The sequence below is a fragment of the Octopus bimaculoides genome, chromosome 9, assembly GCF_046866305.1.
Source record: "Octopus bimaculoides isolate indiv1 chromosome 9, ASM4686630v1, whole genome shotgun sequence".
Taxonomy (NCBI): domain Eukaryota; kingdom Metazoa; phylum Mollusca; class Cephalopoda; order Octopoda; family Octopodidae; genus Octopus; species Octopus bimaculoides.
In genome coordinates this window covers 57,345,055-57,361,528 of record NC_142936.1, presented here as the reverse complement: position 1 = coordinate 57,361,528, position 16,474 = coordinate 57,345,055, and the positions used below count along the sequence as shown (strand labels likewise).

At 42.5% G+C, this 16,474-nt stretch overlaps 1 protein-coding gene and 1 pseudogene across 1 annotated transcript in view; both read left to right on the top strand.

The window, feature by feature from the left end:
* The window catches only part of LOC106878814 (polyamine-transporting ATPase 13A3), a 164,873-nt gene extending 157,374 nt beyond the window's left edge, over positions 1-7,499 (top strand). The window contains exon 31 of the mRNA XM_089357562.1: positions 6,095-7,499. Coding sequence (XP_089213688.1) covers positions 6,095-6,715 — 621 coding nt within the window. The 3' untranslated portion in view covers positions 6,716-7,499. The remainder of the gene's footprint in view (positions 1-6,094) is intronic.
* A 6,709-nt stretch (positions 7,500-14,208) lies between these two features.
* LOC149134165 (small subunit ribosomal RNA) lies at positions 14,209-15,756 on the top strand (annotated as a pseudogene).
* Positions 15,757-16,474: the final 718 nt, after the last annotated feature.

The following is a 16,474-nucleotide window of genomic DNA, read 5'->3' as shown; positions in this document are numbered from 1 at the left end:
ACCAAACTACTTTTCTCTTATTACTGAATTTCTCTGGTCAATAATTTATGTAACCCTCTGGTACAGGATCCACCTATTTTTCCATTTACCATCCACTTCTTACATCACTCAACTTCTGCCCAACATCTTGCCATCTATGTGTAGGTGGTTACTTTGGATCACTTGTTCTCATTCACTTTACCTTCAACCTCCTCAATCTTCATCGCATGTCATCCTGCCAGTATATTCTTATTTTGTTTCTCTCACACATTCTGGAGCTCTGTCATTCTTTTGTCATTGCTCTGTTACAAATATATGATGTGCACTCAAAGTAAATGGATCTTGATGAAGAGCAAGACTTGGGATGAAGTGAAGACGTATTTCAAGCTGGTAGAAATGGGAAAGGACTGTGTTGACAGGATGTATATATACAATTGAAATTTATAGAAAAACAAAAGACGAAGACAGGTGTATGAACAACAAGCAGGTGCATTAGTTTGATGCTTGGGAAAATGAAAAAGTCTTTTACGTTATGAGCCTACCCTCCTCACCAGAAAGGAATAAGAGAAAATAAACAGAGAGAGACTGAAAAAACCCTGTAGATTTAGCAGTCAAGCAGCATGGCGAGTGTATATACACAGTATGGGAGAAGACGTGTTTGTTTGCTCAGGTATGGCAAAACGCATGTTTTGTCATTGTTATATCTCCTGGATAACATAGACTCTTGTTATCTTGCTGCCATTTCAGTGATATTTCTTTGAATATTGGTAGCTATTTGAGAATACTGAGTACTCCTATCATAACCTCTCATCTCTGTCAGTTGTGCTTCTCAATCTGTGAATAAGAGTAGACACATCTAACTCATGCCAGCATGGATGGTAGACATAAAACAATGATGCATGCACTTACATATGCACACAAGCACATACACATATACACACTCAAACTCACATACACACAAGCACACACATGCAAACATACATGCTATACACAAATACACACACACATACACAAATATGTATAACAATTAACTGTGTGGTTGAAATGTCCAGTTCACAACCACTGCACAGTACCTTGGGCAAATATTACATCATAGTCTTGGGCTGACCAAAGCTTTGAGAGTAGATTTGGTACACACACACACACACACACGAATACACACACACACACACATGTATATATGTGAGTGTGCATGAGTATATATTTAAACTTGCTCGCATAAGTACACACACGCCCACACACAGATACACATACTTACATACATACATATATACACATGTACACATGTATAGTCATACATTCATACAGACTCATATATGCTTACAGCTGCTGAATTTAACCAAACATATGCCAACCTAATAGTTTACTAATCTTTCTGCCAGCTGTGTAACATAGAGAGAAATTAATAGTAATCCTTTTTTTTGGTTTTTTTTTTTAATATTATTTTTTTCTTTATTTACTTCTATGGTACCCCATAAATACAAGAAAAATGTTATACACAGCAGTTATACATAGCTCTTACTAAATTATATTTAAAAAAATGGTGCTTGGTTAAAGACATTATGCAATGTACACACACATGCATGTGTGTGTGTGTGTGTGTGAATGTCAATATATATATATATCAGCATGGCCGCAGCTCTAAGCTGAAACTATAAAATAAAAAATAAAATATATATATATATATATATATATATATGTATATGTATACATATGTAAATATATGTATATGTATACATATGTAAATATGTATATATATATATATATCATCATCATCATCGTTTAACGTCCGCTTTCCATGCTAGCATGGGTTGGACGATTTGACTGAGGACTGGTGAAACCGGATGGCAACACCAGGCTCCAGTCTGATTTGGCAGAGTTTCTACAGCTGGATGCCCTTCCTAACGCCAACCACTCAGAGAGTGTAGTGGGTGCTTTTACGTGTCACCCGCACGAAAACGGCCACGCTCGAAATGGTGTCTTTTATGTGCCACCCGCACAAGCCAGTCCAGGGGCACTGGCAACGATCTCGCTCGAAAATCCTACAGGAGCCAGTCAGGCGGTACTGGCAACGGCCACGCTCAAAATGGTGCATCTCATGTGCCACCCGCACAAGAACCAGTCCAGGGGCACTGGCAACGATCTTACTTGGCTTGCCGGGTCTTCTCACGCACAGCCCATTTCCAAAGGTCTCGGTCCGTAGTCATCGCCTCGGTGAGGCCCAATGTACGAAGGTCTTGCCTCACCACCTCAGCCCAGGTCTTCCTGGGCCTACCTCTTCCACGGGTTCCCTCAACTGTTAGGGTGTGGCACTTTTTCACGCAGCTATCCTCCTCCATTCTCACCACATGTCCATACCAGCGCAATCGTCTCTCTTGCACGCCACAACTGATGCTTCTAATGTTCAGCTTTTCTCTCAAGATACTTACACTCTGACGGGTATTCACATTGACATTACACATCCAACGGAGCATACTGGCTTCATTCCTTGCGAGCTTACGTATGTCCTCAGCAGTTACAGCCCATGTTTCACTGCCATGTAGCATGGTTGTTCGTACGCATGCGTCATACAGTCTGCCTTTTACTCTGAGTGAGAGTCCCTTTGTCGCCAGCAGGGGTAAGAGCTCTCTAAACTTTGCCCAGGCTATTCTTATTCTAGCAGCTACACTTTCAGCGCACCCACCCCCACTACTAACTTGGTCGCCCAGATAGCGGAAGCTATCGACTACCTCTAGTTTTTCACCCTGGAATGAGATAGAAGTTGTTTCCTGTTTGTTTGCAGTCTTTATTGCACCTGAACATCTGCCACAAACAAAAACTAACTTGCTAGTTAACCTGCCTTTGATGTTGCTGCACCTCTTATGTGTCCATAGCTTGCACCGGGTACATCTTATAGAGTTACTACCTACTCCTTTTCTACATACTGAGCAGGGCCATCTACCTGAAGGGGTTTGTGTTTTATCTACCTTCCTACTTATTAGGATTTTGGTTTTAGCTAGGTTGACTCTAAGGCCCTTCAATTCTAGACCTTGCTTCCACACCTGAAACTTCTCCTCTAGTTCTGATAGTGACTCCGCAATTAGGGCAAGGTCATCAGCATAGAGGAGCTCCCAGGGGCAACCTGTCTTGAACTCCTCTGTGATTGCCTGGAGGACTATGGTAAATAATAGGGGGCTGAGGACGGAACCTTGGTGGACCCCTACCTCTACCCGGAATTCATTGCTGTACTCATTTCCAACCCTCACCTTACTGGCCGCATCTCTGTACATGGCTCGCACAGCTCTCACTAGCCATTCTTCTATCCCAAGTTTCCTCATTGACCACCAGATAAGGGATCGGGGGACCCTGTCAAAGGCTTTCTCCATGTCAACGAAAGCCAGGTACAGAGGTTTATCCTTGGCTAGGTATTTCTCTTGCAACTGTCTCACTAGAAATAAGGCATCAGTAGTGCTTTTACCTGGCACGAACCCAAACTGCATCTCATCTAAATTGATTCGCTCCCTAATTAGTTGGGCTATGACCCTCTCTGTAACTTTCATAACCTGATCTAACAGCTTGATGCCTCTGTAATATATATATATATATATATATATATGTGTGTGTGTGTATATATATATATATATATATATATATATATATCTGTATATGTATGCATATGTAAATATATTATATGTGTATAGGTGCAGGAGTGGCTGTGTGGTAAGTAGCTTGCTCACCAACCACAGGTTTCTGGGCTCAATCTCACTGCATGACACCTTGGGTAAGTGTCTTCTACTATAGCCTTGGGCCTACCAAAGACTTCTGAATGGATTTGGTAGACGGAAACTGAAAGAAGCCTGTTGTATATATATATATATATATATATATATATATGAATAATAACAATAAATGGAACAAAACGCATATACATAAAAGTTCCTTTAAAGGAACTTTATGTATATGCGTTTTGCTCCATTTATTGTTATTATTCATATCTACTCAAAATGCATCACTTTAACTTGGTATTTCTACCTATAAAACAGGTGTGATAGCCTGGTTTTTTGTGTAATTTTTGCTACGCATGGTAACTATTAACATATTTACATTGTCAAGGTTTTTTAAAACTGAGATAATATATATATATATATATATCTATCTATATATATATATATATATATATATATATATATATATATATATGTGTGTGTGTGTGTGTGTGTGTGTGTGTGTGTGTGTGCATATGTTTGTGTATCTGTGTGTCTCCTCTCAACGTCACTTGACAACTGATGCTGGTGTGTTTATGTCCTCATAACTTAGTGGTTTGGCAAAAGAGACCAATAGAATAAGTACTAGGCTTACAAAGAATAAGTCCTGGGGTCGATTTGCTTGACTAAAGGTGGTGGTCCAGCATGGCCGCAGTCAAATGACTGAAACAAGTAAAATATATATATTATTTATATTATTATAAGATATATATGTATATATAGTACCTATGTCTCTCTATATATGTATATATTATATATGTTTGTGTGTGCATAAATATATGTATATAATGTGTGTGTGTGTGTAATATATATATATATATATATATATATATATATATATATATATATATTTATAAAACGTGGACATGTTAGAAAATTTTGATATAAATTAAATGTAGTGAAAAGTAGATGATTATACTAAAATATGCAATAATTAAAAAATTATAATTAAAAAACACGTTACTCATTGACCTCAGCAGAATGATGATATTCATTTCTGGCATGGAGAAACAAACATTAAATGAATGATTAAATGACTGAATAAATGAAGAGTAACCCACTCACAGACACAAGTGAGAACCCACCAGCTTGTAAGATCAGAGTACTCCACTGTTTTTGCCTGCTTGCTATTTGTTATATTGGAAACAGGTGCAGCCAAATGTACTCAAAAGCTTTTTTTTTTTGTTTTTTGTTTGATTAGTTGATACTTGAAAGGCCTGACATTTGTAAATGTTCACTTGCTCATATGAGTACTTGTGAAGGCCCAGAAGTTATTAAAAAATGAAACATTTTTTTTTAATCCTGAAAAAAAAATCAACCTTTGTGTAGATCTTAATATGAATGATATTCATTAAAACTATGGGTAGATAATCAGATAATATGATACCCATTTAATGTCAGTAAAATACTTATTACTAATACATTTTTGCACAGTAAAGTCTATTTTCAAATCAAAATTGTATGATAAAATTTTCACCAACCACTTCCTACAGTGTAAAACTGTTACTGATTTGTTTGTACTTTATTACAATACACTAAGAGTGCATTATTACAATACACTCAGAGTGGGTGCTACACCCCCCCCCCCCAGTGGGCGTTGAGATGAGCCAGGTGGGTGCTGGTCCCTAAGGGGGTGGGGGTAGAGAAAAAGGAGGCATTGGGAAGAAGGCAGTGGATTGTGGGATGCAATGAATTTAATATAATATTATAGTACTGTATACAAATGATATATTGTTATATTAAATATCAAATGATTCACAGTATATATAAATTAATAAAATATAAAATATTTATTTATACTTAAAAATAAGGGTGGGGGTGCAGGGGGGATAATGTAGCCATGAGTTGGGTGGTGGCCCAAAAAGTTTGAGAACCTCTGCACTAAAACTTATTACAAAACACTAGAATGGTCTACTGGTAACATATTTCTACAAACTCTTTGATTATTTTATTTCTTCTATTTGAAAAGGGAAATCTTTCCTGAAACATTATATTATCTTTAAACAACTTATATAAGGTAATGCAGTATCTTTTCTCTTTGTTTAAATTTATTGTTTCAATCTATTCTTATGTGAGAAAGCCAGTCACTAACACATTTCTACATGGTAAAGTATGCTACTAAGTCATTTCTACATTGTAAGGTCTGTTGCTAATAAATCCCTACATGATAAAATATGTTACTAACCTATTGCTATGATAAAGTTTGCTACCATTCATCTCTACATAGTAAAATCTGTTACTAACCTATTTCTACATGGTAAATCTTATTCTTACATTATACTATAACCTGAAATCTCCCATAGACATTATAAGAATCACAAAGTCTCTCAAAGAATGTATGAACTGACATAATTTTTTATATTTCTTTTCAGTTATTCATCGTTGAAAATAGGTTCCTGTGCAAGAAAATGCACGATCTCTGTGAATGCTTACTTCCATCTTCCAACTGTGAATATGTTGCCATTGAGCAGGAAATAGCTGAGCAATCAAATTGGCCTCCAATAAGTGAATCAAAAATCTCTATTGCTGATATATACAGCAATAGAGAAAGTAGCATGGCTCGCCGTGGATCTGAGAATCTGAACTTTGATTCAGAAGAGGATCAACTCAATTCTTCTAAGATCAGTGAACATAAGAACCCGATGCCTGGTGAAAGAGACATGGATTCTTCAAAGACTAAACTGGATGATATACATTTGGATGAGGAATTGCCACAGGCAGAAGAAATGAATCAAAACTTACTGATGAATTATGATTCTGAGTTTTCAGCTGTTGGTGAAAATCCAAATGATTCAACAACTATTATAACTGCTGCTACTGTATCAGCATCATTTACGCCAAACACTTCTGATAACAGAACATCGACAGACGTAGGTTTGGCTGCCGATGATACCGCCATGGACAATTTAGGAACCCCTTGCCTTGCAACCCCTCCCACTAATAAATACAATGTCACAAAATTTAACACATCTTCTCTTAGTGTTAATTTATAGCAGAAAATAGATATTTTAACTTTTGCTTGCTGGATTTACCAAGTAACTTGAATTTTGCAAGCAAAGCTAGTTCTTTACTTATTATAAAAACAGTACTAAGCTACACCCTGTATCAATGTGTGGTGTATTTTATGGTCTTTATAAGAACATATTCTCTTTTTCTTTCCCAGCCATTTGTTAAAACAAAAAAAAACCTTTCTGCATTCCTAAATAGTAGCCCCCACTCCCATGAATCTTGAACAGTGAGCTTCAGCCCTTTCACTTGGTTATTCCACTTCAATAATTATCCCCTCATGATTTTGTAAGGGTCTTCATATTTTTGTATTATTGCTATTTTCCACACCCCATTCCAGTTCCCCACTTTTTCTCACTGTTTCATCCTCTTTTTTTTTTTTTCCTTCAGTCGATCTTTCTAACCCGCTCTCGATATATAGAGATATATATTTACAAGAAAATAGTAAATTTTAAAAAAAAGTTAACCAACAGAAAAACCACAAACCCTTTTGTTTTGGTAAAATTGTTTCCTTTTTTAATGAAATCAGAAAATAAAAACCCTTTGTTTTTTTAATTTTTTTTCCTCTTAATAAAAAAAATAACACAAACAACAAGCTGTATGAAAAACCTCGTGTCGTGGACAAATGGAAGCAATGTCTAAAGATTATTTGGTTATTGCAGTTTGTCTAATTTATATAAATTTTTTTATATATTACTAAAACAAAAAACAAAAAAATCTGAAAATATTTAAAGGAAATTTAACAATTTATTAAACTTTAAAACAACAAAATCTTGTTATTGTTGTCTTTGTCGTTATTGTTGTTATCATCGTCATCATCATTGTCATCACTGTTGTTAAATTAATTTTCATGACATCTGATTAAATCAGTTCTCTTCATTAACATTCCTACTGAATTCGTTTTGGTGGTATAGGAATTTTTAAGGTATTCACCAAATCTACAATGTTCCTACAGACAATGGACTATTCCTGGCATTGAAGTCATCTCACTGTATCTGTTGTTTAGCCCCTGGTCAACCTTGATCCAGTAGACTTGTAATCAAAGTTGTTTCAACTGTGACCATCCTGAGAACCAACAGAGATTATTTGGTTTTTGTTTATGTCACTCAATTCAAAAATCTTTAAGAAGCCATTGGTTGAACAGATGAAACTTTCCTGTATACACACTGGACCAGTTCAGGTTGGTATTCTTATCTCAAAAGTGGCCAATTTGTGGTGATGAATCGGCAGAGTTAGTAGAATATTGGATAGAATGCATTGCCAGATTTCTTCCAACACTTGATGCTGTGAATTCAAATTCTTTTGAGGTTAACTTTGCCTTTCATCCTTTTGTGGGGTCAATAAAAAATACCAGTCTAGGACATCAGATTGGCAGAATTCTAAGAACGTCAGACCAGATACATTTCAGTATTGGTTCTGACTCTGCTATCTGAGTTCAGGTCCTTCCATAGCTTACATGGGTGGTAGACTGAATCAGTTGTCTTGTTTAATACCACTGTCTAGCATTTTGAGTACCTTTAATCTGTTATCATTTAAACCAGTCTAATCTGGCCCAAATATTCAACCTATTTTATGTTCAAACTGGCTTGGTCTAGCCTCTCATAGCTATTCTACAATGTCATTCTAAGAATTAACAGTCATGTTGCCGAAATCTCAAAGCTACAAGAGAATGCATGGTTAATTCAAAACAATGTGAACAGTTTGAAGATATCTTCCTCCTACTATTCTCAGAGGCACTGTGTAGAGTCATGGCCACTCGTTTCCCTCCAGGCTAAAAAGAATTACAAAAAGTGTATTATATATGAGGGTGAGCTGAAAAGTTCATAGGCTGACTATGAAAGATTGATGCTAGTGTTGTCAAATTTTGTGTACATTAATTTCATATTTTCTTATTAATAACTGCATTGTTTCTTTCCAGGTAAACTGACATCTGGCTGTTCAAAGACTTCAATAGTAACTAGTAGTGACCTCTCTTGAAAATGGACAAAATCTGGCATTATGGTGTTATCAAGTACCTGCAGAAAAAGGCTTCAGACCCCAACAACATTCATTCTGACATGGTTGTTACGTTAGGAGATGACACTCCAGCTTTATCAACAGTGTAAAAGTGGGCAGCTGAATTTAGAAGAAGAGAGAGTCTTGCAGATGACCCAAGGTTTGGGTGTCCTGCAACTGCCACCACTGAGGAAAACGTTAATCATATTCACCACATTGTGATGGATGACAGGTGATTGACTATAAATCAAATAGTCAATGCTATTAACATATCCCATGAGAGAGTTGAGAATATTCTGCACCATGAACTTGGCACGGTGAAGGTTTCTCTGCTCAGTGGGTGCCATGGCTTCTGACACCTGATCAAAAGTGCACCAGGATGATGACATCATGGGAAAATCTGACAGTGTTTGAGGCAGATCCAGCTGGTTTCCTTGAATGTCTTCTAAGCTAGGATGAGTGTTAGCGTCATCACTTTGAACCAGAGACAATCCATATAATGGTAAAATTCCTCCTCACCTACTCCATAAAAGGTCATATCAGCTGCAGGGAAGGTGATGGCTTCATCTTTTTTGTGATGCAAAAGGCATTGTGTTTATTGACTATCTTCAAAAGGGCCACACCATCGATGGAGAGTACTATGCAGATTTGCTGAGGCAGCTGCAAAAGGCTATCAAGACCAAATGCCAAGGAAAACTGGTTTCAATGGCTGCTGTGCATGACTGTTGCTTTGAACTGGTTGATCACTGACCCTATTCTCTTGATTTGGTTCCCTCTGGCTATTATCTGTTCCCCAACATGAAAAAACACTTGGCTTGGAAAAAACAGCAGTATTTATCATATCTGCTGTTGATGATTTTTTGACTAACAAGAAGAAAATTTGTTCACTATTTGGATCTAAGCACTGCAAGACTGCTGGAAGAAGTGAGTGGACTGCAATGGGGATTATGTTGAAAAATAAACCTCATTTGGTCACAATCCAAAACTTTCAGATAGGGACCATTGGACTCTCAGCGAATTGTTAGAAAGGATCACAAAAGTACCGCTCCCAAAATTACTGCAGAGCTTAATGACCACCTCGAGAACCCAGTTTCCACAAAAGCTGTTCACCGGGAGCTGCACAAAGCCGGATTTAATGGGAGGGCTGCAATCAGAAAACCACTGCTTTCAAAACAAACGTTGCAAAGCATTTAGTGTGGAGTAAAAACCTACAGAATTGGTTCCTAGAGTTATTTTCTTGGATGAGTCATCCTTTACCTTATTTCCGGCCACTGGCCGAGTATATGTGTGGAGACAGCCAAAAGAAGCCTTCTTCCAACTATTAAACATAGAAGAGGATCTGTGATGATCTGGTGGTGGTGGGGCTATATCTTGGAAATCCGCCAGCCCAATGGTTTCCCTTCATGGCAGAATTAATAGTCAAGACTATTTAAGCATTTTATCTGATCAAATTCATCCTATGGTTGCGGGATTGAACTCAGAACCATGTGGTTGGGAAGCAAACTACTTACCACACAGCCACATATATGCATGTATATATGTATGCGTATATATATATGTGTGTGTGTGTGTGTATATATATGATGTATGTATGTGTGTGTGTGTATATATATATATATATATATATATGTGTGCGTATAAGAAGGGATGACCAACTAAGTGGACATCCAATATGCTAGAAAGAGGTCATCAACGACCCAACCACAAAGAAAAATAATGTTTTTCTCTTTTTCTTTGTGGTTGGGTCGTTGATGACCTCTTTCTAGCATATTGGATGTCCACTTAGTTGGTCATCCCTTCTTATTCGCATGTAATACAATTTTTCTGAATTTTCAGATATTTTTATATGCTAGGCCACTTGGTTTTAAATTGATGTTAATCAAATTAATATTCAATTTATAACCCTCAATATATATATATATATATATATATAATAATGATGAATGACCTAGTGGTTAGAGCGTTGCACTCACAATTGCAGGACTGTGGTTTCAATACCCGAACCACGTGGTGTGTTGTGTTCTTGAACAAAACACTACATCTCACATTGCTGTGTAATCACTTCGACACCTGACATGTGGTACACCATGCACCTCTTCAGACAACATCAATTTGATGGAGAGAGTGAGCTAACATGCGGCATGAACATTTAATCACTATTAAAAAATCATTTGTGCAGATCATTTTGCAATAATTGAACACTCATACCTTGTCTTCAATGGGAGAGTCCATCCTATATATATATATATATATATATATATATATATATATATATATATATATATATATGTATGTATATGTAAATATATATGTATGTATGTATAATTCATTCCACTTTACTACGGAAAATATAATGGAAACGTTACAAGATAACCTCCCTTGCTACAGAAATTATATGAACACCCAACTGATATAAAATTTTCTTTTATACATGTGTGTGTGCTTGTGTCTGTGTATGATGTATGATTGTTTTCTTATGCTTGACTCTATGGAGTCTATGAATGTGTGCTGTTGCTGTTAAAATAATTTTTGCTCCTTTCTTATATATATATATATATATATATATATATATATATATATATAAACGAAGCAGAATTGAACAGCATTGACCTGTGAAATATGTATTTGTCAATGCCACCTGTCACTGTGCATACATGCATATATTTCTATATCTATGTGTGTGTGCGTGTATGTACATAAACATAATAGAATGTATATCTTTTATCATTTTATGGTTTCAGTCATTAGAAAGTGGTCATGCTGGGGCACCTTCTCAAATTTTTAGTGGAATGAATTGACTCCAGTACTTATATTTTTTAAACCCTAGCACTTATTCTGTCAGTCTCTTTTGACAAACTGCTAAGTTACGGGGATACAAACACACCAACACTATTTGTCAAGTGGTGATAGTGGGATAAATACAGATACAAAGACATATATATATATATGCGTTTTACTCCATTCATTAAATTTATATATATATATATATGTATATATATATATATGTATATATATATATAATATGTGACAATTAGCCGGTTGCCATAATAAAACTCAGAGTTTCGGAGGTCTGGGCAGAAATCTGCTCCGACATCTCGTCAGTTATTAAGACAAAGAAAAATGCTGTGAAAAGGGAGCCCTATGGCACACTTAGGAGGGTGGCACATATGGGGAGCCCAATGGCACACTTACGAGGGTGGCACATCATTGGCGGCACATATGGGGAGCCCAATGGCACACTTTCGAGGGTGGCACATCTTTAGCGGCACATCCTGGGGGAGCCCTATGTCACATTTACGAGGGTGGCACATCCTTGGCGGCACATATGGGGAGCCCTATGGCACACTTACGAGTGTGGAACATCCTTGGCGGCACATATGGGGAGTATTGGAAACTAACGAAAAGTAACCGAAACTAACGGAAACTAAGGGAAACTAACGGAAAGTAACGGGAACTAACGGAAACTAACGGAAAGTAACGGAAACTAACGGAAAGTACGGAAAGTAACGGGAACTAACGGAAAGTAACGGAAACTAACGGAAACTAACGGTAAGTAACGGAAACTAACGGAAAGTAACGGAAACTAACGGAAAGTAACGGGAACTAACGGCACATATGGAGAGCCCTATGGCACACTTACAAGGGTGACACATCCTGGGTGGCACATATGGGGAGCCCTATGGCACACTTACGAGTGTGGAACATCCTTGGCGGCACATATGGGGAGTATTGGAAACTAACGGAAGTAACGGGAACTAACGGAAAGTAACGGGAACTAACGGCACATATGGGGAGCCCTATGGCACACTTACGAGGGTGGCACGTCCTGGGAGGCACCCCTATGGCACACTTACGAGGGTGGCACATATGGGGAGCCCAATGGCACACTTACGAGGGTGGCACATCCTGGGCGGCACATATGGGGAGCCCTATGGCACACTTACGAGGGTGGAACATCCTAGGCTGCACATATGGGGAGCCCTATGGCACACTTACGAGGGTGGCACATCCTAAGCGGCACATATGGGGAGCCCTATGGCACACTTACGAGTGTGGAACATCCTGGGCGGCACATATGGGGAGCCCTGTGGCACACTTACGAGGGTGGCACATAATGGGTGGCACATATGGGGAGCCTTATGGCACACTTACGAGGGTTGCACATCCTGGGCGGCACATATGGGGATCCCTATGGCACACTTACGAGAGTGTCACGTCCTGGGCGGCACATATGGGGAGCCCTACAGCACACTTAACAGGGTGGCACATCCTGGGCGGCACATATGGGGAGCCCTACAGCACATTTAACAGGGTGGCACATCCTGGGCGGCACATATGGCACATTTACGAAGGTGGCACGCCGGAATCAGCATTTGCTTGATTCCCCATACCAGACCGTACGTGCGATAGCGAGGTCCGCTAATCTCGCCCAACGGAATGACGAATTGTCCGCCTTGTTCGATCTTCCACCTGTTCGGCTTGACGACGCTCCATATACCCCTGACATCTTCCTCCCGCACGCTGAGAGGGAGCTTGGGAGGGAGCTACACGTGCCGGTACGGATGTTCGGTTGCCCAGTTGGTGCTTGCGGCGCGTGGAGCCGCGAGGCTGAAAGGGCATGGCAGCTCTGCGTATTACGGACAAGTCGTTCATGAGGCTGCTGAGCAGGACAGCGATGCTCTGCACGTACAAGATGCTTAGGGACTGATCCATGAGAGTGGATTAGGGGCGTGTCCAAACATTCAATTACTGTGGGAGAGTGGGTGATAGTCCCCTCCTACCCGGGCGTCGAATTCATTTCTAGAGTTTACTGCCAGTCCCATCCGGCGTCTAATAACTTTCTTTACGCCGCCAGACGAGCCGGGGGGTTGAGCCTATGCCAGCTGGCCCGGGCAATACCCAAAAACATGATTCGCCGGAATCAGCATTTGCTTGATTCCCCATACGAGACCGTACGCGCGATAGCGAGGTCCGCTAACCTCACCCAACGGAATGACGAACAGCATTCGAGACCGACTCTTAGGCGAACCGCAGGTGCGATCGAAATGCCGTCGTCTCGGCAGCGATACCGACCGCGTGTATGTGTGTCTGTGTGTTACGCACGCTAGGACAGGCGGCCGAGGTGGTCGACGGATAACGAGCAGGTTGAGCAAGTCGCGGCAGTGAGAAGGAAGCGAGCGAGTGATCAGGAGCTAGCAAAGAGGCTGCAGAAGCATCGGCGGCAGCCTCCTGCCGTGAACCGCCGGTGCGATCGAATGACCGACGTCTTGACCACGTTCTTCCGCTGCTACCGCGGCGGCGGAATAGGACGTGTGCATACGAACGGCCGCCTGCTAGCGCTCGTCCGTTCGACTCGGCGGTGGCGGCCGATTCAGCTTACTCATTGTTCTTGCGAGGCAACGGCGATGGGCGTCGTCGCGGCGTTCCGCGCTCGCGACCGCGTCCCCCTGCTCGCCGATCAATGACGAAGACGTGACGACGATACCTGGTTGATCCTGTCAGAAGTCATATGCTTGTCTCAAAGCTTAAGCCATGCAAGTTTAAATTCATGCCGTAAACGAATGGTGAAACCGTGAATGGCTCAGGAACCGGACCTAATCCTCGGGACTGTATTCCTCACCGCGAGGAGAGTGGATAACTGTGGCAATTCTGGAGCTAATACATCCAACCGACGCCGCGATAGCAGGTCGCACCCGGGCGTAGGGCCGAAAGACGGCTGCCGGCGTCCGCTCGGCCGGTCCGGGGATGCGCACCCATGCCAGTTCCCGCCGGTCGCCACGATACGGTCGGCCTTCCGCATTGGTCGCGGCGCAATTATTAGACTGAGACCGACACGTATGGGCCATCGAAGCAGCCGCCGCGCTCCGCGCGCGGGTCGAGGCTTGTGGCGGCTTCACGCCCCTTCGATTGTAGTGACTCTGTATAACTGTCAGTACGATCGCACGGGCTAGTATCGACTAGCCTTCGCGCGACGGGTCCCTCGCGAGTCCGCCCTATCAACTGTCGACGGTCCGGTAAGTGCCGACCGTGGTGGCAACGGGTAACGGGGAATCAGAGTTTGATTCCGGAGAGGGAGCATGCAAAATGACTACCACATCCAAGGAAGGCAGCAGGCGTGCAAATTACCCCCTCCCGGCACGGGGCGGTAGTGACAAAAAATAACGACGCGGGACTCTGTCGAGGCCCGCGATCGGAAAGAGAACACTTCAAATCCGTTAACGAGGATCGACCGGAGGGCAAGGTAATTCCAGCTCCGGTAGCGTATATTAAAATTGTTGCGTGGTCTCGAAAACGTGCCCCTCGCGTCCGCTTCGGTCGTGCGTTCGCACTCTCGGCCCTATTCGCCGGTGCGTGTGTGCGTGCGAGGTCGGGCCGCGGAGCTCTGTGTGCATCACCGCTGCGTCGGCTGCTTTGCCCCCTGTCTTCACCTGCATCCGGTTTGCACGTGCGCGGCTTCGCATTTCCGGCGTTGCTGTCACTGCTGCCGGTTCGCGGGGAGACAAATGAGGCAAGTGTTGTCGGACGTCGCCGTTCGCATGCGTTGCGGTAGCGCGTCCACCTCCCGGTTGTTTCGGCCCGCACGGTTCCTCCGAGGGTGCTCTTCTCCGAGTGTCCGAGGCGACCGGTACGTTCACTGTGAAAAAATTAGAGTGCACAGAGCGAGCCCCGCCAGCTTGCATACGAAAAGCATAGAATGATGGAAAATGGTGCGTCATCTGTCGGTCTCCGTTTAAGACGAGGCAATGATCGAAGGGAGCTATCGGGGTCACTCGTATTGCGGCGTTAGAGGTGAAATTCTTGGATCGTTGCAAGACGCACTGCAGCGACGGCGTGTGGCAAGCACGTTTTCCTCGATCAAGAGCGAAAGTCGGAGGTTCGAAGACGACCAGATACCGTCGTAGTTCCGACCGCAAATGATGCCGACTGGCGCTCCGCCGGCGTTCGCTTCGATGACCCGGCGGGGAGCCTGCGCGGGGAGCCTGCGCGGGGAGCCTGCGCGGGGAGCCTGCGCGGGAAACCATAGTCGGTTCCGGAGGGAGTATGGTTGCAAAACAGAAAGTTAAAGGAATTGACGGAAGGGCACCACCAAGGAGTGGAGCCTGCGGCTTAATTTGACTCAACACGGGAAAACTCACCCGGTCCGGGCACCGGTAGGATTGACAGATCGATAGTTCTTTCTCGATTCGGTGGGTGGTGGTGCATGGCCGTGCTTAGTTGGTGGAGCGATCCGTCTGGTTGATTCCGATAACAAACGAGACTCCGCCTGGTAACTAGCATGTCGATTAGCGCTTTTCCGGTAGTGAAGCGGCGCCGAAGCCATCGTCGGTAGCTCCGCGCGCGGCATGGGCTTGCCGTTGCCGCCGCTCTCCTTCGCGCCCGGCTGCCGCACTCCATCTCGGGGGAGGTCGTAGCATGGTTACGGTGTCGGTTGCGGAGCGGCGGCGGTAACCCGGTCGGCTCGGCCCACGTGAGCCCGGCGGAGGCACGCCGTCGTGCCCGAGCCATTCGGTTGGCAAATGCAGCGCTTCTTAGAGGGACGGGCGGCAGAAAGCCGCATGAGGCGAAGCGATGACAGGTCTGTGATGCCCTTAGATGTCCGGGGCTGCACGCGGTATCAGCGGGCGCGTCTCCCTCGGCCCGAGAGGGTCGGGAAACCTCTGAACCACCCCCCATGACAGGGATTGGGGCCTGGAACCAACCCCGTGAACGAGGAATTCCCGGTAGGCGCGGGTCATCAGCCCGCGTCGATC